Source organism: Aplidium turbinatum, chromosome 18 (genome assembly GCF_918807975.1).
Source record: "Aplidium turbinatum chromosome 18, kaAplTurb1.1, whole genome shotgun sequence".
Lineage (NCBI taxonomy): Eukaryota > Metazoa > Chordata > Ascidiacea > Aplousobranchia > Polyclinidae > Aplidium > Aplidium turbinatum.
The window spans coordinates 7,950,731-7,976,670 of record NC_137489.1 but is presented as its reverse complement, the minus strand read 5'-3'; the positions used below and the strand labels follow the sequence as shown (position 1 = coordinate 7,976,670).

Sequence of the window (25,940 nt, the reverse complement as noted above, 5' to 3'; positions counted from 1 at the left end):
CTGCGCTTGGTTGGGATTTGAAAAGCAAAACATGATGAATCATACCTACACAAATGTGTTTAAATTGTTTCTGTAGACGGTTTAGCAACCTGGAAATGCGTAACCACATTAGAAGCTACACCGACACGCCAACGCTGTATTGAATGGAAACATAGTCTTGAAAAAAGCTTTTAAATCACGTTGCAAGATGTTGTTATTAAACCGCAATTTCTCAATGCAATTTTCTAGAAGTTATCAAACAGCATATATCGTTAGTGTTTTATTCATGCAGACCTAAAATTACAAGATGTTAAATAACAACAACTGATTGCTTTTTATTAGCTACGTTGTTGAAAACTATTATGCATGTAAAACCTTATGTCAAGCTACAACCGATAGAACATCAGCATTTAAAGCAACAAGTTGCAGAAAGTATTTCAGGCCAAGTAAAATTTGTCGACTAAGGTCAATTATTATAAGCCTGCTCAGTGCTCACTGGTTAATACTATTGAATGAAGCTAACAGCTACTGTAGAATTAAGAAATATAATCATCTAATGTATTTTCAGAAGTACAGTAACTACAGCAAATCAGGCACTTCCTGATGAGGCCAACATCAACCTCACTTTAGGTTTTATTATACTACCAAATTTAGGCATTTTTTTAGATGAATGCTACTTGTATAATTATTTTTCATTATTTCAACGTAGGCTATGACATACTGTAAATATGGGAATTAGTAAATGCTTTTTATTTTAAAATATAGTAGAGAGTTCATCAGTAGGCCTATATGCATTAATTGAAACTTGTAGAAAATTCTAAGATAACAATAGGCCTACGTTTCAGATGAAAATATTGCAATAGTGGAAACTTTCAAAAATGTTGGCCTGATGACGCTGAAGATACAATGGCTAGAGTTACTCGGAGTAGAGAACTGTATAAATTTACACTTCAGCACAAAGCAGTACAAGACATAATGAAGGCCTTCTCCCAGCATGTAAGATTGTATTTTCACTTTGAGAAGCATCTGTGTCTCTTTTCTGCATAGAATCAATTCAGAATGAACTATCTTTAAAATGTGAAAAATAGTTTCGTTTTGAGCGTTTTTGACCTAGAATGTCTTCTGAGGAGGACCATGACTACCTGGGTGGACTAAGTCAAATGATAAAAGCAATGCAGTGAAAGATCGACGTTGTAGCCTACTTACTTAATCGGTAGTTTTTTTTTCTATTTACTCGCAACATTAAAAAAGAGTGGGCAAATCTTTAACTAAAAAAGCATATGTTCCAGACAATTGTTCACCAAATCAAACATCATATAAAACCGTTCAGGTCTACTGAATCTTAGCGTATTACGTAATGGAATATTTCTAAAAATGAGCAGATTGCACAATCGTTTGCAAGACCTGTAGGCTAAAACATTTCAGCTGCAGCATAACATTACATCATCGTTAAATCTTTAATTACTTGAACAGGTGTAAGCCAAACTTGAACAGGTGTAAGCCAAACTTGAACAGGTGTAAGCCAAACTTGGGCAGGTGCTTGAATGGCTTGTCATTATTACGTCACAGTAGCTGCCTACGTGCGTTTGAAATATTGCAAGCTATTCTCGTCATTTTTAAAATTGTTGCTTGAAGAGTGGTCGAATATTTAACTGTTTGCTTAGTGCTTGCCAGCTGGACGAAATTTCCGTCTTTATCCAAGTAATTTGCATTGTAGTGACAAGTTTAGTGGTGTATTGCGTTGCACCCCAATTTCGACAGCCAGTAGGCTATTTTTTACAGAAATACAATTCTCGAATAGACGTTTTCGGAGGAGTGTTTCTTTTCGGTCATTGCATGCAGACGAACGGATCTGGGAACTTTATGTTACAATTTTCCCACGAAGAGAGTATGGTTTACCGCTGTGACCAGCATAAAATATGAATTCTCACTTATTTGTTTTAACAGACTGAAAGTTTGGAATTGGGAGAAAAAGCTAAACTTAACCAACGAGGTACAAGTTTGCTCCTCAATCTTATTAAAACAAAATCATTAAGAACAATCCGTTTTGGAGACTGCTGTCTGAAAAAAGAAGATCTTCAGCAGATAAGTAAACTACTTTCAAACCAGGTACTTTTACATACAATAGAACTTTGCTATGTTAACATGTAGGACAGGGCTACTCAACTAATTTTAGCAAAGGTCCATTTTGACAAGTTGAATATTTTGCGGTCCGGTGAATATTTCACATGCAACCACGAAAATTAAACAACCAGTAGCTCACGAGCACCAAAACACTTTTCAGGTAGTGTGTAACACATCTTGGATTTTTGTCTGACACAAACAAAGCAATAAAAAAAGAAAAAAATGTACTGTGTTTCTTTGTAATGTACTTGTGTGGATCGCACATCAGAGAAGACGGCAAAGAATTTGGGGGCCGGGGGGCGAAGCCCCCAGCGCCTTGAATAATCACAAAAAATTGCTTTTCTCTGATGGAAATCTGTTTTAAGAGGCCCTAAAATGTGGCAATGAAGTTATTCTTCCGGATACCCGAGATCCACCTTCAACACCCAGAAGGTCCGGATTCGGACCGCGGTCCGCCAGTTGAGTAGCCCTGATGTAGGATGTTTTCGCTGTGATGGTCAGAAATAAAAATAACTAAATTAAGAACACAAACATACATTGGAATTAAACCACATTGGTCTGATTGAGTGAGCATTCTATCAAACGAGAAAAATGCAAAGTAGGCTACAAAGTAGTTTTGAGAAGAAAAAATATGAGCTGTAAATTAGAAGGAAGACAATTTCAACTCAGGCCGATCAAAGAAGGTGATTGGACTGGCTGCACTTTTCGCCTCCTATAGGTAAAGTCGCACTATCCACTTCAACGAAAGAGATCCACTCAAAAGAAAAAGAGCAAGCAATTATAACAAAATTTCTGGCTTTAATTTGTCCATCAGTATTTTTAAACTTTTCAGTTAACCCTCCCTTAGCTGTTAGAAAGATAACGTTCAACGTTTAAACTTTAAAGCTACCACCTTATAAAACCTATTTAAAGCATTTCTTATTATTCATCACAGAGGTATAAAACATAGGTCGCCCAGGTAGGCTACACTAGGCTAGAGTAGTTTTTGGTTTTATATCAATTTAATTTTGATTTCTTCCAGACGCACTCTTTAACATTTCGCAACGCTAGTACATTTGGAATTGAAGGGTGTATCTTGATAAAAGCTATTTTAAAGCGTCAACCAGTAAAAAAGTTTTCGGTCCCAGACAACGAATTCACTCAGGAACAATTAACAAAAATAATTGAAGGGCTTCAGATTATGAAATGCAAAACAGTGAGTAAAGACTTTGATTTAATAACATTAAACTAGGGATGGTGTATTCCACTGTCCCTACATTAAACATATCTTCTTAGAGATAGCCTACGGTTTGATTTGTCACATTCCGCAGATATTTCCAAATTTACCACCTTTTGGTGACTGTTTGAATGAATTTTTCTAAAAATATATTTTAACGTCTTTTTGACTGTCTTCTCCCAGCAACATAGGGTTTTAGCATAATTCAAGCATAAAAAAACAAAAAAAAAACAAAGACAAGTTGATTTATAAAATTTCAGTCAGACCGTTAATCGTTTTTCAACAGTCTGGTTGAGCGTTTTCCAACTGTCCTTTTCTCATTTCATACTGCTTCCACAAGGCAGCAAAAAGCTTTTTTGTTCGACTCTCGGGGTGTGCGCTTGAGCAACGCATTTCAGGACTGCTCTCCATTCAGCAGCACCTAGTGAATGGAATAATTTCCCGGCAATAACACTTCAACAATCGGAAAACTTCACTCTGCCAATCTCGGTAACCGGCCCTGCGTCAATAGACCCTCTACATACAAGTATGCGAAACTACCAGGAATTACCTATCAAGGCTTTGTCAGTCTGAGGATAAAGATTCAAAAACCAAAAAACAAAAATCTATATCAACACTAGTCGGCAAAAAGTAAAACAAAAACATAGAAAGCGTCAGTCAGATACTATCAGTAGCGGTGGCCGCATCTCCTGGTGGCAATGCATCAGATAAGTCGGCTTTGTTGTTTGAGTCTATCACATAAAGTGCAAAGTTTAAAGCTAGGCTTAGTTTAAGCCATAGCATTAAAAATGGTAATTTGTAATCTTTTTTAATTTATTTTTTGTGCCTGGTGGTTACCACAAGTTTGCAATTGTTCTGAAACAGCTTCAATAATTACCTGCAACACCCAATGGGAGCACGAAGTCGTGCCTTGACAGGAGATTTAAAAGTGGATCTGCTAAGGCTTTTCTGTTTTCTCACGTCTACCTAGCCTACTTTATCGTTTTACCACGGAGTGAAATGCTATACTTGATTTAAAAACTGTAAACACGGCAGCAAAAATCTACGGAATGACGACTGACTAGGGCTCAAGAATATAGAATCTCATAGATCAGGGGTGACGAACCTTTTAGCGGTCGCGGGCCACTTTGTCGATTACACATGAGTTATCGGACCATACAACTTTTTAATCGTAATCTACTATGAAATCTGTGCTGATGGCCGGGAAGAACACCCCTTCTTCACTACTATGAAATCTTTTAGAAGCGACTCTAGATATTATTCATGAAAAGTAACAAACGACAGATGAAAGTAATAAAAGACTGAGCGCTTGTCAAAATTCCATGACGTCATAGATTGGAATCGATAAAAAATACAAGGTGAAGTTGGTGAATAGTGTTTTCACAACTTTACCTTAAGCTTTCCTATTTTCTAACTTTAAACCCTGAAAGTTAGTAATTAGGGCAAGAAAATAGCAAAGGAAAGGTGTACCGGTGAAGGTATAAAACAGCTTTGAGATGTCTTTTGTCTTTAATGCATCAGCGATTGTAAAAAAAAAATGTTTTGCGGGCCGCATGCGTCCCGCGGCCGCAGGTTCGTCACCTCTGTCATAGATAGAACATAGATTGAAAAATCATGTTTCGATTTGGAACTTGTCAAACGTATAAACCAATAAATCAAAATATTTTCCATCTTTCGTGTCATACCCAGACCAGGCTTATGTCCGCTGACTAGCGATTTACATTAAGTGGACGGAAAGGCACAGAGGCCAATATTTACGTCCACTTTCGAGTGTGTACTGTAGCCTAAGTAAGCGTATTGCCAAAGCCAATCAAACACACAGTCGCGACCTCTGGCGTAGTTGTCAAACTTGCGCGTGTTTTGCGGAGATTCTGATCACTCGTTGACACAGCCGAAAATCATATCTTTCATCTTTCAGTATCTCCCCCAGGTGACACAACGGATTGTAACTTGTAACATCACCACACTGCAAAATAAAATGTGCTTTTTGTAAAGTTTAGGCAGGCTGTTAGCAATAATGGTTGGCACAATCTGCAAACTTTTGCAAAATGTGACCGATTTGACTACATCTCCTGAGTAACTAGGCTATCATTAATGTTGAAAAGCATTTTTGCAGATCGACAAGATTGATTTGAAAGGAAGCAATCTAGGTGTAGTGAACATCGTACTACTCAGAGAACTCATGTTTGCGAAACACGTCAGGAAACTTGTTGTTGCCCATTGCCATATAACAACGAGTCTTTTAAAACAGATTGGAGGGGGAATTACTGCGATGAAAGGAATGATGGTAACTCATTCTATACCTATTCGCAGTTGCATAATCTCTGTTTACTTATTTATTTTTTCCAAAATACAACTCTAACTATTACAACTCTAACCAAACTAAAATTATTTTTTCCAAAAAACATCTCAAATCAGATCATAGATCCTATTAGACGTATTCCAACTCTAGGGAGGATATCACACAGCCAATCAGTACAAAACTGCGTTTCAAGGATTGGCTAAGTGAAGATATTTTAGAGTCGTGATCACATAGCCTGTGTAGGCCTAATGGACATCACACTAACAATACTTTTCCTGCTTTTAATTGTTTCAAATACTGTAAAAAGATGAAAATGCCAAAAGGAATGTTTAAAATTCCTACGAAAGATTTTCAAAGTCTTGAAGTTGATAAAGTGACTAAACAGTTCAATGTAGGCTTACTGCAGTGTGTGGGATAATTGACAGCGACAAACACTGCAGTAACATAGTTACGTTATTTTTTCAAAACTTAAAATGTCCAAATAATTATAAGTTAGTAGCTTAGTTGTATAAGTGATTGTCCCTTTTCTATTGCTATTGCGGCCATGCCTACGATTCTCCTGATCAGGACCGACAACGGAACCCAACGAAAATTATTTGTATTTGAGTTTCTAACGTGATTGGCAATTAAATCTAAAGTCTAATGTGATGTAATATGACTTGGAATCATTAATCAATCCAATGACGCGCTAGTTATGATCGTATATTCAATGATTAAGAGGCCCGATCATAACTAGCGCGTCATTGAACTGGTCAATGATTCCAAGTCATATTACAATATGTTAAATTTTAAAACCTTCTAGCCTTTGTTGACCCTGTTGAATGTCTTGTTTTGATCACAGAACATCGAAAATATGAGTTTGATTTCAGTCTACAGGCACTGCGGACAGCCGTCATGTTCGAGCGCACGATTTAAGTAGCCTATTATTTTCGATTTAAATTGCCCTAAACAGATGACAGGATTAATCACATCCCTATAAACTTGAGTTGGATGATTTTATATATGGCCCGAAAGCTCTCAATTGAAATCATTTGTGCTAAAAGCCATGAGGTTACTAGAAAGAAAATTGGGAGTGATTTAATATGAATTAGAATGATATTAAAAAGTTGTAGGCTATTAGTATTTAAACACATTTTTGAAGTGGGCAAGATATAATTCACTTTGGGGGATGGGGGGGGGGGGGGGGTGTGAATGCTTTTCAAGCAAGTTTGGCTATACTATTAACTAAATGATCTTCATACGTAGGATCACATTGATCTGCGAGGAAATTTGATTTCTAAAAAGGATATTGAAGCTTTCAGAAAAACTGTGGAAAACAAAACAGTGGAAAGTGAGACATAGCTTAACACATTTAGGCCTACTCTTAGTTTTAGATATCTACTAGGGCTTTCACTTAGTATTAGCCTAAAGCAATAGCTTAAATCAGTGGTTGGTAAACTTTGTTATCGTTTAGCAAAATTGTTCATGGCAAAATAGCTTGTTTGTTATTCATATTTTAATACACTACTTGCTTAAAATATAGGTCATCAAAATAACGGAGAAAAATGCGTTTTATAACACTTTATTGTCAAAAACGAAATTAGAACGACTACAAAAAATCAAAATCTGAAGCCTATTGCAATTAGGTCTACAGCCCTCTCAAATCTCTCAAATCTATCCAATCGATTCTTAAAATTTGATAGGCTACCGTACTACTGTAGATTAATATAGGCTAATGATAATCTAACTCGCTGCTGGCATTATTGTTAGTAAAAGCCAGGCTGACCAGAGCTCTATACATAGGCTATATAGGCTACAGAGTTCTGAACATACTGTAAATATAGGTAGGCCTATCACATCATTTTTTCAAACATGGAAATAACATTGCTCGTAGTGATATTCTTGCAAAAAAACTGCAAGAAATGTGTTTCAAAGTAGATTTATTCTGCTTATACTTGACTAACTTGATTGGACTAATTGAAGTAATGGTAGATAGATCACGCCCCACAGTTTGCCGACCACTGATTTAGACCTAAATAAATAACAGCAAGCTCTTCCACAATACTACTAATAATAATAGTAAGTTACCATAGTTAGGCTAAATTAAAACTACTTGCAATTTATTTAACAATATTTAAACTACAATAATATGCAAGTCAATATGCATTTAACTTGATTCCTCTTGTTACATGACATAGGTGACTTGCTTACCATGCCCCAAGTTTCATCAAATTCTCACGTAACTTTCCAGACATTTTGATCACAATCACGTTTGTCTACTATTTTACTTTTTACAGTAACGTTTTACTGATCTTGTGTTGGATGAAGATGATTTGACATTCAGAAGCGTTTGTGATCTCCTACAGTCATGTAGGCTGAAAACATGTGACGCAACAGCATAGGCTTGTTCATATTTGTGATCTTGTTTAAATTAATATGTTGCTTAACAAAGTCAAGTTCTTATTTCGTGAATAAGTAAATTTTTGGCTAAATTAAAACAACATTATCAATTCAAGCTCTTCAGTCTTCATATTAACAAAATTACATGTAAAATTTTTTGTGAAATTGCAAGAGCATACAAAACTCAAGTTGCTTATAGGTTGATCCACTATCTCGGTTTGTTGTTTACTCTTGAATAATTATTATGTGAAGTTTTTTTCAACCAATCTTTTGGCTTTTGTTGGTATTCTTAAACAGGTTTCTTACTTTACAACTATACAGTTGCATTGTCTTGCTTTGTATCGTTATTGTAACATGTTGGTGGCAATTAGAGTTATTATTATTGTATTCCCGCGTCTTTCTTTTGGCATACATTTTTCATAAAAGCAGCCGATCGGGAGCATTGAAATTCGAGTAGGCGTCTGTAGGGTGACAACGACAGGGAAAACGCCCCGTTAGCTCAGTGGTTACACGCCTGCTCAAAATTACGTGGCGCTGGTTCGACTCTCGGGGCAGGACTACCTTCCACTTAGCGGGATACTGGATGGAATAATTTTCCCATCAACAGCACCAACAATCGGAAACTTCAGTCTGCCAATCTCGGTAACTAGCCCTGCGTAAGTGTTTCAAAGCCTCTTTAACCTATCAAAGGCTTGTCAGTCCGAGGATAAAGATTTTTGAAACCAAACAATATGCAGTGACGTCATAAACGAAAGCGATAGAAATTGCTATAAAATTGAGTTTAAGTTAAATTTTACTTGACGATAAAAGCTTAACTGTGGAAGACTTTTTTGACTGGTCATGCAAAGGGTAGCCACCCCAAAATCCCCGGAGGAGCAAACAAATAGTCGCTAGGGGGGTTTAGTAGGACTCCACCAGAAATTTAAAAAAATGCTTTAAGATTGCGCAAGGGTAATTTCAGCCTAAATCAATAGAAAATTTTATCAAATAATGGTGCAACAGAGGATGAAAGTTTATTTAAGTTACATAAACAGTTCATTTCTTTTGTGTTTTAAACCAGACTATTTAGTGAGAAAATATAACTTAGGCTATGTTAGGATTGATGCATTTGTGTGATCACTATTATTGTCAAGTAGCTTAGCCTACATATAGGCTAGGCTACTGCATAGTTATAATTGTTTACTGCATTACATTAACATTTCTCATAATGACAATACAAAATTTGTAAGTTCAATATTTCCTTGAAGAACATACACTCATAATAACAAGCAATTAGTTTGTTTAACTTGCATTTCCTATTTTTCAATAATATTTTACAACCAGAGGCGCCGGAAGCGGGGGGGCAGGGGGGGGCGGACGCCCCCCTGCCCTTAATTTTTCTGCAGATGGAGGGGCAGGGGGGGCAATGGTGCCCTTTTAAAGTCATGTAAGCTACTGCACATTTTGCAATATAACAATTTCTGCTGTTCGCTTTTAGCCTATTTATAATCTTTCATTTTTGCCTTAAAATAATATTTACGGCACAAAATTTTGCACTGCAACACAGTACAGGACTTAAAACTCGTTTTTTTTTCGGCAGCCATCGTGGCCTACCGGGAGCTCCTTCTCGGCGGCCAAATCTGCGTGCTTGGAGGCCAAAATACAAAATAAAAATAACGATAGCACAAGTAAATAAAATTAAACTTGCAACAATGCTAAAATGATCACTTAGCGTTGTTGAAGTCTGGGCCTGGGCGACGTCCTACAATAGAATCGTTGCACCACGCAGTAACTGCTTTATCGGGATTGTAATCCAGTAGTGAGGGACCACTCGCACGAGTGTCTCCAATGTGGCTGATTTTAAAGAAGTTCGCCACTCCCCTAGAATTCTTTTTAGCAACGAAAAACAACGTTCGACATGTGTTGACGATGACGGCAAGGTAATGAAATAAGTATTTCAATGATGTGAAGGACATTACTAAAAGAAGCATAATTTTTGCAAAATAAGTTATGATCAAAAAATTTTTCCCCTTGAATGTCAACTAACCTAGTTCTCCTTTTTAACAACGATTCAATGTCCGACAACATCGAATCGACATAAAAACGACAATATTGCCAGCCGATGTAAATATTAGCACTTCGGATTAAGACTTCGTTAAAATAAACGTCGGGAATTACAAACAAGACTTACAGCGCTGGTGATCGCAGATGGATATATTCCATCAATAACAAATTCCCGCACAATGCAACAGTGGCGATTATGACGCGCTGACCTAATTTTGCGTCACTCTTTGATACTACATATTTTCGACAGTTAGTCCACGATCATTCTATTGCGAAATTAAATAATTGGCTAGAAGAGACCGGCAGCCAAACTTGGCCGATTGAGGAGGTAGCACCAGCGGTCATTCAAGCACTACTTAGCGGCCATGGCCGCAGGCTGCTTTAAGGCTTAACAGTAGGTTACATCATTATAACATGGCATGATGCCCTTCTTTGTATACCGGACACTTGCAGGCTATCATTACTCAATACATAGTGAGCTGATAGATTAGCATTGTCGCTATATCTTATCTTAAAACTTAAAAAAAAATTGGCCTTTTAGTAAACAAAAGTGCCCTTTTTTCGTAATCTTGCCCCCCCAGTCAAAAATCGTTCCGGCGCCCCTGTTTACAACACGTTTAGGCTACAATTAGATTACAAACTTTGGCTATCTTTAAATGGTTAATTTCAACACTTGCTTGCATATTTCTCCATCAGTAGCTTATTAGTAAGTTACTATAATATCGGTGGTTGTTTGAAATACCGTAAACCTACTCCAGTACTCGTCTCTATGGCAGTTATGGTGGAGGGCCCAGGGGCGCCGGAAGCGGGGGGGAAGGGGGGGCAATGGTGCCCTTTTAAAGTCATGTAAGCTACTGCACATTCTACAATATAACAATTTCTGCTTTTCGCCTTAAAACTTGTTGTTTTTTCGGCAGCCATCGTGGCCTACCGGGAGCTCCTTCTCGGCGGCCAAATCTGCGTGCTTGGAGGCCAAAATACAAAATAACGATAGCACAAGTAAATAGAATTAAACTTGCAACAATGCTAAAATCATCACTTAGCGTTGTTGAAGTCTGGGTCTGGGCGACGTCCTACAATAGAATCGTTGCACCACGCAATAACTGCTTCATCGGGATTGTAATCCAGTACTGCGGGACCATCTAACGACACTGGCACGAGTGTCTCCAATGTGGCTGATTTTAAAGAAGTTCGCCACTCATCTAGAATTCTTTTTAGCAACGAAAAGCAACGTTCGACATGTGTTGACAATGACGGCAAGGTAATAAAATAAGTATTTCAATGATGTGAAGGACATTACTAAAAGAAGCATAATTTTTGCAAAATAGGATGATAAAATGTTTTCCCCTCGGATGTCAACTAACCTAGTTCTCCTTTTTAACAACGATTCAATGTCCGACAACATCGATTCGACATAAAAATGACAATATTGCCAGCCGATGTAAATTAGCACTTTCGAATAAGACTTTATTCAAATATACATCGGGAATTACAAACAAGACTTACAGCGCTGTTGATCGGCTGATCGCAGATGGATATATTCCAGCAATAACAAATATTCCCGCACAATGCAACAGTGGCGATTATGACGCGCTGATCTAATTTTGCGTCACTCTTTGACACTACATATTTTCGACAGTTAATCCACGATCATTCTATTGCGAAATTAAATGATTGGCTAGAAGAGACTGGCGGCCAAACTTGGCCGATTGAGGAGGTAGCACCGGCGGTCATTCAAGCACTACTTAGCGGCCATGGCCGCAGGCTGCTTTAAGGCTTGACAGTAGGTTACATCATTATAACATAGGCTTGCCATTTTTTAGAAATGCAAATCCGGGACGCATATAAAACTGCAAATAATCTTAATGTAGGCCTAATACAAAATAATTTAATGCAACTATAATTATTTAATATGGGAAAATTACCAATATATTTAAGCCTATTTCTCCAACGAAAGCAAGGGAACTTAACAATATTTATGAGCACATGAATCAGGCCTAATAATATTTTTCTGTGCTAAGTACCTTTTTCGAAAGTAGGCTACGTTACAGTGTTAGATTTTATCTTTTCATAAAATTCACTACATGTCAAATCAACATTAATTTTGCAAGTGAGGAGAGCTTTGACATTCTGTTCTAGCATTTGGCCTCTGTCATCAGACCACATATTGTTCATAATTGAAAAAATTTGTTCAACTGGTGCTGATGTCTCAGGCAAACAAAACACAAACTCGACAAGGTTTTGAAAGTTTGGAATGGTTATGTTTTTGTTAAAAGTTTACTTTTGTTCAAGAGATGTCGTTGCATTTTGCCATGATTCTTTCCTCTCACTCTTAGACATCTATTTCTTTACCAAAACGTGCTCATCGAAAAAGAAGTCGATGTTGATCATTTGCTTCTGAAACATTTTGTTGATATTTTCCGCAGACCCACTTGAGAAAGAATTGTTTAAGATGACTAGCTCAAGAATTTTTTTTTGCAAATCTCAAATTGAAAACTCCGGGACAAATTGGTTAACCGGGCGAGACAACTGGACAAGGCCTTAAAATCGGGACTGTCCCGGCTAAACCGGGACGTATGGCAAGCCTATAATAACATAGCATGATGCCCTTCTTTGCATACCGGACACTTGTATGCTATCATTACTCAACACATAGTGAGCTGATAGATTAGCATTATCGCTATATCTTACCTTAAAACTTGAAAAAAAATTGGCCTTTTAGTAAACAAAAGTGCCCTTTTTTCGTAATCTTGCCCCCCCAGTCAAAAATCGTTCCGGCGCCCCTGGGAGGGCCTCAGAAGGAAAATAGCCTAGCCTACTCTAGAGCCTCTTTTTATCTAAATCCGGCCCTGATTGTGACATATAAGAGGAGCGTCTCTCAAGGTGGCCGGCCGAAAGACACTTGTTGCGTTCTGGGAGCTTGTTCAGTCAATCTTCCTAGCCTGTCCTGGCAGACGCAATAAGTTTCTTCTCTAGCCTACTTTTCTTAAATGTCGACAAAATCACATTAATTTGATGGTCGTTTTCAAATGTAGATCTAATTTTAATTTGTTGTGTGCTCGCACTTCGCTTAATTTTTTGTTAGCGCCTTTTGCTCGAAGTATCTGTAAGGCTATCTGTTTGATAAACAGACTCTGAGTCTCTAGTTGAGATTAATTTATGCTGTTTCTGTCTAGGGTATGATTTCCTACAAGTCCGGTATATTGAAGTTAAATGTAGGCTATTATACAATTAAGGTTACAAGCTCCTAGTGAATAAAAAATAACAGTAACCTTTCAACCTACATGTAGGCTAGCTCCACACAAAGTGAAATTTGAATAACTTTTGACTTTTTTTTTCTTTAAAAAAATGTCTAAAAAGACATTATTAAAAGTAACTACGGAGAGTGCCCAGTGTTTCGATCTTCCGATTTCTTCAGCGTAGTAAGATGAAAGTAGAAAGTTGTCATGAAGTTTAGAGATGATGATTTCTAAGAGTGATTTTAATAAGCCAATGAGAATTGATTTACTTTTTAACTTCAGACTCCAGCGGAACGTAATTTTACCGCCAATTAGAAACTGTGATTTTTTTGAGAAGTGGCAATCATTGGCCAATCCTATGGATGTTTGCTGGTAGCCTACACCACATCATTTTCTTTGAATCATACAAGCTCCTACTCGGGAAAATAAAAAAATAGCCTACTCATCCTCCGTATTCAATTTAGTTCATTGCAACGGGTGTCAAAAAAGCGGCATTCTTCCGTCGTGAGGTTTACCTTTTATTCGAGAGTTGTTCCTCTTCTGTTCTGAAAGTCTGTTTTAAAAATCGAAATCCTTTTGGTTTCGCCTATATAGCCTACGTTATGAGCACTTTTCAACTCCCCACCTTCAATCAATCAATCAATCAATCAATCAATCAATCAATCAATCAATCAATCAATCAATCAATGTTTTATTTGTCAGTAACAGGAACATAGGTACATGTTTGAAATATGCAATTAATATACACAATGCAAAAGTTACGCAAAAGTTACACAATGCAAAGTCCGCCCTGATAGCTCAATTGGTTAGCGCGTCACTTCTGGAACGAAGAAGCTTCAAGATCAAGCGGCGCTGGTTCGACTTTCGGGGTGTGCGCTTGAGCAACGCACGTTAAAGACTGCTCTCCATTCAGCGGCATCTAATGGATGGAATAGTTCCCCGGCAACAAGACTTCAACAATCGGAAACTTCACTCTGCCAATCTCGGTGACCGGGCCTGCGTCAGTGATTCAAAGCCTCTACAAGTATGCAAAACTGCCAGGATTAAGCTCTGCAAGAAGATTTCCCAGTCCGAGGATAAAAATTCAATCAATCAATCAATCAATCAAATTCCCATACCGACAGGGAGACAACGAGACGACCATACGGTCTACTATAGTCAATTGCCACACTACGGAAATGACGATTTTGCCATTTAAATTAAGCTTAGGGAGAAAAATAGAATAAAACGTTAAAACGTTCCCGCGCTTCAACATACGCACCAAAAAATAAAAAACATATTTAAGATAACGTAGGCTTAAACACAAAATTCCAAGAAGCAAGCAGAGATTAATCAAGTTTCCGACTGAACATGTTGTAGGCCTATTGCATAATTATGAAACTAGCAAGTTGGTTTCCATAACATATCACTTACGATGCACTGTAGCTTTGTAAAATTAACGTTTTGATCTGTTTTTTGAAACAATGAAATGATAAGTTTTTTTAGCCTACTTGGAACCTCTGACCAGACCAGCATTGGTCCCAAAACCTGCATGGACTTTTTGCCAAATTCTGTGTTTGATCTATTTATAAAATAGTTGTTGCTTGTTTGAGATCTTGTGTTATGCTGATGAATGGATGAAGCATTTGTAAATAAATCACAATACGTAAACGGATAGGCCTACTGATTCATATGAACTTTGTAGGCTACATATGTTTTTTTTATTTCAATGTTATGTATGTCTTTTAGTTTTAAGATGTTCATTTTGAAAAATAAAAAATTAGTGTGAGCATAGTAATTTTGTTTCGTAATTATTCTTATAACCTTTTTTTGTAATTTTATTAATGGATCCAGTGCACTGTCACAGGCCTTTCCCCAACTTGATATACAATATTGCAAATGACAGTAAATCAAAGCGTGATAGGCCTACACATCTTTTAAAGTATCTGTGTTGACATAATTTCTGAGTTTTAGCAACGCCCATGAACCTTTTGCTACTTTTCCGCAAATTTTGTCTATGTGATATTTCCATGTTAATTTGTTATCTATGTAAACGCCAAGGTATTTTATTTGATCTTTTTATTGAATGGTTGTGTTACCAATGTTAATGTTAAAATTTTTTATTTGTTTTTTATTAGTTATTAGCATGTATTCAGTTTTTGAGAAATTTAACGATAATCTATTAAGCTTCAACCAGTTGTAAATTTTTTGCATTTCGGCATTCACATTGTTCTGCAAATTTATTTCACATTTTTCGCTCATCGTACGATTGGTGTCATTGTAAGATTTTGAACCTTATTTCACAACGTGTGCTTTTTAACAGCAACATCATGGTGGGATTATGAAAACGGAAACGTTACACAGTCAAGTTGCTCCCAAAATACGGAAGCATGACCTAAATTCCGTGAGAACAGAATTTAGGTTTTGAATTTGTACAGTTGCAATGCATTTCACGTGAGAGTGGCATTTGTCAATATGAAGCGTGACCTAAGTTCCGTGGGAGCAAATATTAAGTTTTGAATTTGCACAGTGGTAAAGCATTTGCAAATTGCAATTCTCATATGTTTCGGTCAAATGTTCTAATAATTGGAATTTGTCTGTTAGAAACATGGTAGCCTACAAGCAGTGTTGGGCGCGATAACTCATTTTTCAGTTAAGCGATAACGATAATCGATAAACGAAAAATGCCTAAAGCGATAACGATAAACAATAAATCAAAAAAAAGTTAAGCGATAACGATAAGCGATAAATTATCGCCGATAATGTCCGATAACGATAATTTTTTTTCTTGATTAGCGCTGCCCCATCCCATGCAGCACGAACTGTTTTCATCAACATGACGAAAAATCGAACATAATATACTGTAAAGGGACAAAACTTTTTGTAAGTTATGCATGAATAGAATCGCAACAGCGGCAGTAGGTATCGAATCTTTAACCTCTTGATCCAGAATCAAACCACTGAGGTAACCGCCGTGCTTATAATTATACCTTCAGATACCAGTTGGATGCTTTTATCAATTGAGTTACACTGCCGCTTACGTGCAGTAGGAAAAATAATTAAAGCAAATGAAAATACCATAAAAAATTCCAAACTTTGTATTTTGCTTTCTGCTTAAAGAGCTGTTTACAGCAAAGTCAGCAATAATTGAAAAATCTCCAAAAAACGCAAAATGCTTGAAAATTTATCAGTAATCTTAAACGTTATTGGTAGTAAAAATGTGCATACTGTGAAATCCATCAAGCTTGTCAAATTAGTCGTGTTTGTTTAAGAACAATAACATAACTATCGTAATTTAGAAAGAAAATAAATCAATAGCTTTTTTTCCTTGGTCTGAACCTTAAAACATTTGACCAGGCTAACACTCACAATAGTATTTCAATAAGATTTAATTTATGTTATGGAACCGGTTTTCTTCCATTAGGAATCGTCAGCATAACTGAGTCGAAATAAAAATTAGCCTACATCAATAGATGTCAGCACAACTGAGTCGAAATAAGAATTAGCCTACAATATCAATAGATGTCAGCACAACTGGACCAAAAACAAACGAAAAATTACAAATTAAATTAAATAAATAAAATTGTTCATGACCTCCAATCCTCCATATTCATTTCTTTATTTCTGCCTTTTCTTCTCTTCATAGTTTTAGCAAAACGCAACTTTCGAATATTATAATTTCAATTTGACCTAACTTGAGCAAGTATAATGGCAAACACTTGAAAATTCAAATAAAATTTACTAAGCAGAGGATTATAGAAATACTATGTCGGTGAAATCTAGAATAAACGCTTCTATTGGCGTAACGAGTGGCGTAGTGAGTAATCCTCTGCTTAGTAAATTTTATTTGAATTTTCAAGTGTTTGCCATTATACTTGCTCAAGCTAGGTCAAATTGAAATTATAATATTCGAAAGTTGCGTTTTGCTAAAACTATGAAGAGAAGAAAAGGCAGAAATAAAGAAATGAATATGGAGGATTGGAGGTCATGAACAATTTTATTTATTTAATTTAATTTGTAATTTTTCGTTTGTTTTTGGTCCAGTTGTGCTGACATCTATTGATATTGTAGGCTAATTCTTATTTCGACTCAGTTGTGCTGACATCTATTGATGTAGGCTAATTTTTATTTCGACTCAGTTATGCTGACGATTCCTAATGGAAGAAAACCGGTTCCATAACATAAATTAAATCTTATTGAAATACTATTGTGAGTGTTAGCCTGGTCAAATGTTTTAAGGTTCAGACCAAGGAAAAAAAGCTATTGATTTATTTTCTTAGTGATATTGCTTTCTGTATTAGGTAGATCGCCCATTTGAGGAAGTGTCATAGTACCAGATCACCTTTTTCAGTTGGTTTTTTCCATTTTTGATTTTTTATCGTAATTTACTGATAATTTCAGATAATTTTTTTTGTTTTCTTGTGAACACCTTCATTAAAGCAATGGCAGAACGCTGAGTTGTTGAGATAAGAATTACAATATAGGCACTGCATCAGTGGGAATAAAAATATTTGATTGAGGTAGGCTAGGTCGCATAGGTAAATGAGAAAGGTTATACTATATTTAGCATAATTTAACATGCAACTCGATGCGCCTATTGTCATGCAAAAACTACTACAAGATGCAAAAAATGTGATGTCGGTCTGCATGTCAAATGCTTCAAGCAATATCATATTCCGCAATGACTTGTTTCAGTGATATTGTGTTACTTTGCTAATTTTCATCTTCATATTTTTTGAACTTTCGTTTTAATAAAATGCTCGATGACAATAATGACATGACAAGACATGAACAAGACATTTCCCATTTATCACTTTGAGCGATAAGTAAAATGTAATAACGCTTAAGCATTAAGCACAAGAAACTTGTGAAATTTGATAACGGATTTGCCTAGCGTCTTATATATAGGACGGTTTTTTCTCAAAAAGTACAAACACAATTAGGAAAAAAATAATTGTGATATGTTCTTTAGGTCATAATTATGCAATATTTAAATTTTCCGAAATTTTTTTTAAGTATTTTCACTTTCGGCACAAATGGGTTAACTTTATAAGTTAAATGGCACTTACAAATTTGGTTATTATTTTTGGATTAAAGTTATATCGCCAAGCTCGAAAAAAATCGATCTTATAGTCTATAACCGATCTTGTGTTGTTATTGTGTGTGAATTTTGTCTTTTAAACTGAGTTTGTGACGTAACCGCACGTCTCAAGGCAAGTTCTTGCAATTTTAGTTAATCTACTCATCTAAAGATTTAATGCGCTTAAAGCAGTAAGTTTTATGTTTTGACGAGAGGGATATTATTTTTTACGACAGTTACTAAAAACGCTAAAAACTAACACTTCCAACAAAAAAAGAAAACACAAGAATAAAATAGTTGATCGTGAGGTGGCGCGAAAGACCATGTTTCCGATGTAAAAGCGGCCTCGTATTGCGACACTTTCACAAACCACTTGCCAATTTCTTTCGCTTCAAAGGAATCTGTACTGTCTGTGCGCTTACATTTTAATTGTAAAATTCACTCGCGATTGCCGATTGCAGCAAAACAGCAAGAGACTTGTTGCATGCATTTCATTGCATTGCGATTTGCAACTCTAAAAATTATTGTGTTGTCAGGGCCGTCGCTGCAGGGGGCGTGCCCCCTCCCTTGACAAAGACCTGTGCACATACACTTCAGGTACTGAAGAAGAACTGGTTTTAATTTTAGTTTCATTAACTAGGTGGCTAGTAAAAATATTACTTTTCATGGTCTTTCCACTTGTGCGTTGATCCGAAATAAAATTTATAGGCGATTAATTATCGGCGATAATCAAATATTGCCTTTGGCGATAACGATAACTGAAAAAATAATTGAGCGATAACGATAAGCGATAAAAATTTATCGCCGATAATTATCGCCGATAAATTATCGCCGATAATGCCCATCACTGCCTACAAGCCCTACATGTCAAAGGTATCCCTGTCAAAGTTTTGCGTGACGTCATCAAAATACTGCCAAACTATGATCACAACTAGAAGCTAATTACCCCGACAACAAAAACAGCTAACTGGGAATGATTGGTTGCCTTATTGGCTTTTGTGTTTGCCCGCGACTTTTGAACAGGGTTACAAATTAGAATGCAGTACTTCAGTTTCACCTGCTTTAGCCAAGTTTTGTAATATTTCTTCAACAATAGGCTGCAACTGCCTGTGTTTTGAAAATAGGGTGTAGCCTAATATTGTTGTTGCTGTAGCCTATTGTTTTGTGGCCATGTTGTCTACAGACTTTAAATCTTAAACACAAAATACATAAAAGGTCTTAAAAACCTGTTGTGACAGAAGAAAATTAAGACGTTTTTGGTATCAGCATTAAAAAATACGTACGGTATAGCAACACATCAAATGATCTCTTATTAAAGTTTGTTGCTGACCAGGGTTATACTATCTGTGATCTGTGAGTGTGGTCTGGAGGAACAAACCGTAGACCACACCATCTGTAACTGCGCCAAATGGTGTGCGTGGTCTGCGTGAATTGGATGACGAATCAATTCAATGGCTGCTCGACACCTGCCCAAACATCTAGACCGCGTCGCCGCCACTGCCCAAGGGTGGTAAAAGGCAGAGCCCCTCGACCCTTGAAGTGGCGAAGAACAAGGTTCAAACGAAGAAGAAGAAGAAGTTATACTATAACCAATCATGATTTTGTTTTCTTAGTATTATACTGGTTTCTTAAGTGTTTGATACCATAAATTCTGATGTTTTCTTGGACTACACTAGGGGGCTATTGTAGAGAAGCCAGTTTGTAGATAAAAGATGAAATAAACGCTACAAAATCAGAGCCAGGATGAATGAGAGGTGAAGTATCATTTTGCCCACTGCACAATAAAATGGTGGTATTTAACCAATGCTTCACCAAATGCTGTTAGTTTGTTAGCCTATCAGGACACTTAAATGTACTGATTTCTAGCTGTCACTTTTATTGTATGGTTGATTTTTGATGATCCTTACAATGGAAGAAATGTTGAATCTTTTAGTGTTACTTCGGTTAATAAGTTTCATAATAATTTATTCCACAAACTAGTTGTAGGCAAGCTTTCAGTTTTTGCAAATATGTCACAAATTAAATTTGACAGACATGCTATTTAGAAATTGACAAGATAATCAGTGCACCAAAATTGGTCAATGGTCATGTCAAGTTTAAATAGATTCTTTTATTTGATACTTAAAGAGATTAATGTAGCCTAGTTAAATTAAGCTGTACGCTTATGCTAATATAAATACAACAGCACAGCTACAGTGAACATCCAATTTGATTTAAATGCATCATTTGCTTGTAAATACTGTATCAAATAAAAGAACATATGAAAAGCATGACTGATTATGGAATTTAAATTATTTGTTAGTATTAAAGACATACGCGCCGACTTCCGGGGGGGCCAGGGGGCGGCGCCCTCCGTAGATTTATGGTTGAGGGGCAACAAAAATGGTTATTATAAGTGGTGTTTCAAAGATAAAACACTTCGCAAAAGTGAGTTAGATCATTTATTAAACAGACTTAAAGAATGCCGAAAGCGAAAAATAGCCTACGTTGCTCTTGCCCCCAAAACAGCAGCTGACTGCATGGCTTTCTCATACGGTATGGAAATTTCAAAGTAGATGGTAGAGTAACTTACGCTGCTGGAATAGTCACGTAACTATTCACGGCAATATTAAGTAAACCAGCTAAATTAGACGCGCTATTTTCAACTAGGTCAGTGGTTCCCAACCTTTTTTCTTTCGTGGCCCATTTTCGTTGCACAAAAATTCTTATGGCCCATTAATTGTTTATGCAAGAAAAAAAGCTGCAAAATAAATTTTAAAACCAAAAAACAGCAGAAAATGTTCCAAAACAAATTATACTGTGCATCAATGAGATGCGTGCTCCTGAACATTATTGACTAACTTGTAGTTACAGTGGTTCTCAACATTAATGCCGCATTCCTTCTTTGAAAGACACAACTATTGTCACTTTCTCCCCACAATAATTCACAAAAAAACTAAAAACGCATCTGCACAAATTTCAGTAGCTACCGCTATCAGTTATAGGCTATGACTTGATGGTAACCACAAAGTGGTCTATTATATCATAAAGTGTTGTAAAAACTCGAAGTTGATCTAATTCTAAAACTATGTGCTCAGTCATAAATTAATCATTTTAATAGATTATTTAGATAAATTTACATTTGATTCACACTTCTTCCCAATTCCTTTCAACACGATCATTCCTCCCTTTAAGTTAAAACTTTCTCTTTACCAAGCCAAGTGACTCCCTAATCCCTATAAGAAGCACACTGTTGTAGCTGCTTAAAATCAACGTTTGTGTATTTTGAAACAGACGGTATTGATTACATCACACCACCAAAATTATTATTTCAATAATTAGAATTGAAATTACCATTCTGCAGCACCATTCATTGTTGCTACAATCAAAACAACTAAACAAAACACACAAGTGTAAAATTAACTATAGTAACACAAATGAAACTAAATTTTTGACCAACTCTGGCAAATTTTTAAATAGGTCTGTGGCCCACCTCAAAATCTTTCCATGGCCCACTAGTGAGCCATGGCCCACCGGTTGAGAATCGCTGAACTAGGTCTTCCCGCTGTGAGATCACTTATGATTCAACAGAACGCATTGTTTTGTTCACAATGTGTGAGAATTAAATCGAAAACCGATAGAAGAAAAGGTGTTTAATGGTCTTGGTCGCAGATATTGCCTGCATTAACGACGTCTCTTACCGCTTTTATCACCAAGCCAACCTGACATCATTGTTTTATGCGGCCGTTAATGTTTGACATCGACTTCAACGATCATGGAATCTTACGTAATAAGAACGATTATAATATTCTACACGCAAAAATAAAAAAAATGATCTCTTAAAACAGCTCTTTCTGTTGTTTTGTCTCATGAGCTTTGTATATTGCTCAACAAGTGCATAAAGTTTAGAATTGACAAAATCATTAAATTTGAAAATTAAACTTGATTCACTGCAAATAAACGTAGGTATTCAAAACTTTTACTTCGGCCGACGCCATTTCACTCTTCGTAATCTACGTCGGCAATGATTTTGTTGCAGCAAAACTGCGTTCATTTTGAAAACTGCCGAGCTGGAGACAACAGCTTGTCCCGTGTATAAGTATTTGCACCTGTCTTTTTAAGGTGAAAATCACTTGCGAACATCTCGACCTATACTCGAGTAGCCTATATATGGTACCGTATCCGATAAAACACTATAAAGACTTTCGTTAAATAATAGAAGAGAAAACACTTCGCCGTTGTTAACGCTTTGAAGGTGAGTAATTAGCAAAACGAGCGAAACGAGGTTAATAAAACTGATGGCGGGTTTTCACTCTGCTTGAGATCATAGTTTTTTGCGTTTTATTTCGATAACTTCACTGTCTTGATCGTTGTTATTCACTCGCACGAAAAGGAAATGAAGCGGCTGGTTTTCCAACTGTTCCAATTATGAGCTATCAATATCAAAATTTTTACGACTAGGCGTATGCATGGTCCTAAAACTAATTGTTTCAAGCAGCGGTTCTAATAAATTCGGTTTGCGACCTAAGTGTCAATATAAACAAGACACTAAGCCTAATGAAAGACTATTTTAATTGAGTAAAATAGCGTTATGGTTATGACGTCATCACCTTTCTCGCCCCCCAAGGTTTTTTGAAAAGTCGGCGCCTATGATTAAAGATATGTCAAAATCTATATCGAAACCCTTGCGGCCACCACACAGTACCAAAACCTTCCTTGCGCTGACAAAGGAACAGTAGCATGTTTGCAGTAGACCTGGTAAGAGTATTTACTATTTATACGGTACCTTGTAATGGTGGCAAGTAGAGATGTAAAAAAACGTTTTTTTTTTGTTTTAAAAAAAACAACCTGGTTTTTTTAGTTTTTTATTCGTTTTTTTTTGTTTTTTTTACCTATTTTGACATTAAATGTCACAATATGTAGCAATTAAGGTAATCTCATTGCAGTAACGCAACAGATAATTCATCTGAGGACTCTGATCTTGCATAACTACTTCGGAGCAGACAAATAGACTCTTAGCCTACTACATCAGATTTTTGTTAGTTTCATTAAATTTGTTCTTGTTCCCAAATAAAATAAGTTTCATCTTTGATGTTTGTTTTGTATCTTTCTCCTGCATTGCGGGAATATGGATAAAACTTTATACTTGTCAGGAAATGAAGCATTTATTCACTTGTCAGTATTATGAAGCATTTATTCACTCTGTGAACACTGAGCAGTGCTGAAAAACTCCACTTTAAAGGAAAAATTTCTTTATTCAGGGTTGGTAGTTACTAGCAATAGTCAACATGGGTGGTGGGTATTTGAAAGGAACATTAACCTAAACCTTTTCTGACAAATGCACTTACTTCTGACAGCTAAAAATATCAGTGATAAGATCTCGTGCATTTATATGTCACAAATGATCTGCAAGAAGCATCAATGACAAAGTGTCTAAGACCTTACAACACACGAAAGGAATACAGTACTTCTGTTTCAACATTTATAAAGCATATAGGCTACATCGTTGCTAAGCTATCAGTTAAAAAACATGTTTAAACAACCTATTGGCAATAGCTTGCATTAGTAAATTACCACAAACAAGGTAATGTGTGTTCTAAATACTGCCATCCAGTGGCATAGCCAAGGTTTTTTTGGGGGGTTTCAACCTCCCCTTTGGCACGCGTGTGACGTCACGATATTGAGAATGATGCTTTTAGTCTCTTTATGTCTCTAAAATAAAGTTTGCCTAATTTTAAACGAAATTGCATTAAAAGAGCGAGTTTTGCCAATACCAAACATTCAAATATCAGAAGAAAACATAGAGACTTAGCTTTATTTTCAAAAAATGTCGAAAAAAAAACATGATCTTATCCTTTTGCTATGCCACCGGACAGCACCATTTTACAGGAATATTCATACCCACATTTTTGTTGAAAATGCTCTCAGAATGCACCAAATTCAAAGCAATTTTTCAAAATTTTCTTGGGGAGGTCCTCCAGACCCCCCACCGCTGGGTGTGGTCTTAGGCGAACACGTCGACGGGCTTCGCTCACCGCCCGTCAAAAAACCTCCCTTTCAAAGTTCCTGGCTACGCCACTGCAGTGCCAACTTGTTTTTGCCAATTTTTTGTCAACCCATTAAGTGTGTACAAGAATAACAAGTACCGGTACACTAACACCGTAGGCTACCTTCCATAAAGGGCACTTCCATAAAAGGAAAAAGAAATTAACTCATGTGCATTATGTCATGTATCAAATTGCATTAATTCAATGTTTGTCAGGTCTCCTGCCACAACCATAGCCGTACGAGCCAGGGGGGCAGCCGCCCCCCCTGTTGTTTCAAAACGTCGCGAATCCGGGCAAAATCTTAAAATTATTAGGGCAAAAATTGCTATATAAAAAGCTACAAAATTGCATGAATTAAGAAAAACTATAAATTAATATCTTTTACCTATCAAACTAAGTACAGCCTCTTATTTGCACAAGAAATGTGCCGCAAAATTTTCATTTGGCACACCCGTACTGATATGTATTGCATGGTGATCAAACTATAGTATGAAATGCATTTAACCAACTGCATCATGCCAATTTGGGCAGCCACCAAAATATGTCTCTAATACTTTTGTGAAACTGCCCAAATCAAAACACAAAATTTGCTATATAGCTAATTTTATTAATTTTCACAAATGCATCGTGTTGATTTGGGCAGCTAAAAACATGAAATTATTTGATGAAACTGATTAGTTTGTCTGTTTATGCAACTGCCCAAATTAGCGTGAGGCAGTTTACCCAAAATGAACAAATTCATTAATTTTTCCCATTTACATAACTGTATCGTTTAGATTAAGGCAACAAAAAATATGAAATTATCTGATCATAGTCTATTTATAAAACTGCCCAAATTGGCATGATGCAGTTGCCTCGCATCAAAATGTACAAAGTCTTTAATTTTTTTCATAATATCCATAAATGCATCATCTTGATTTGGGCAACTACAAAATATGAATTTATATAAATCTGGTGAATAGCCTACCGGTACTTTTACAAAACAATTCGGGTGGGGAGGTCACAGTACTTTTTCAACCATAAATGGACATAGCTAAGCAACACCACCACAACATTTAACAAAAACATGTTATACCTGGTATAAGTACTGTAATGTTAAGGTGTTGCTTAGCTTTGTTTGGTTACTTTTATAAAGAGGTTCTGCTACTATTCGGCGAGTTCCCTATTCGGCCAGAGCCTTTTTCGGCGAGTTTCCTATTCGGCGATTTTTTAAAAATCCAACGACGCCTTCTGCAAATCTGATGATTGAATATTATTCAATATTCAGACATTGAATCAATGTAAATACGAACTGTTAGGCTAATTGGGTTCTTTGAATCCTACGTCACCGTCTGTATGCAAACTTAGAATATATTAAACTTAGTTATTTTTGTCATCAAATTACCTAGCCTAACTATATTTTTAGAAGTAGTGCTGCCAGACCTTTTTATTTCTGTACTAAAATTCGTATCATCAAAACTACTTTAATTGATTGAACAAAGTTTATTTGAACAGAAGTAGTATGTCTGTGTTTTATTACATTTAATTATAATTTCTCTATTGTTATGTACTTTTTTCTGAATCCGCATAGTCA

At 36.3% G+C, this 25,940-nt stretch overlaps 1 protein-coding gene across 1 annotated transcript; it reads left to right on the top strand.

The window, feature by feature from the left end:
* Positions 1-832: 832 nt before the first annotated feature.
* LOC145787872 (uncharacterized) lies at positions 833-8,387 on the top strand. Its single transcript, XM_082599710.1, has 6 exons — positions 833-975; positions 1,927-2,088; positions 3,125-3,298; positions 5,436-5,606; positions 6,867-6,951; positions 7,898-8,387. Exons 1-6 carry the CDS (start codon positions 886-888, stop codon positions 7,909-7,911), a joined length of 696 nt encoding a protein of 231 aa, XP_082455836.1. The 5' UTR covers positions 833-885; the 3' UTR covers positions 7,912-8,387.
* Positions 8,388-25,940: the final 17,553 nt, after the last annotated feature.

Excerpts from the sequence above, each read along its gene's own strand:
- LOC145787872 (XM_082599710.1), top strand. The coding sequence starts at position 886 with ATGGCTAGAGTTACTCGGAGTAGAGAACTGTATAAATTTACACTTCAG. Across the intron at positions 2,089-3,124 it reads GTAAACTACTTTCAAACCAG|ACGCACTCTTTAACATTTCG; the intron begins GTACTTTTACAT and ends GATTTCTTCCAG. Across the intron at positions 5,607-6,866 it reads CTGCGATGAAAGGAATGATG|GATCACATTGATCTGCGAGG; the intron begins GTAACTCATTCT and ends CTTCATACGTAG.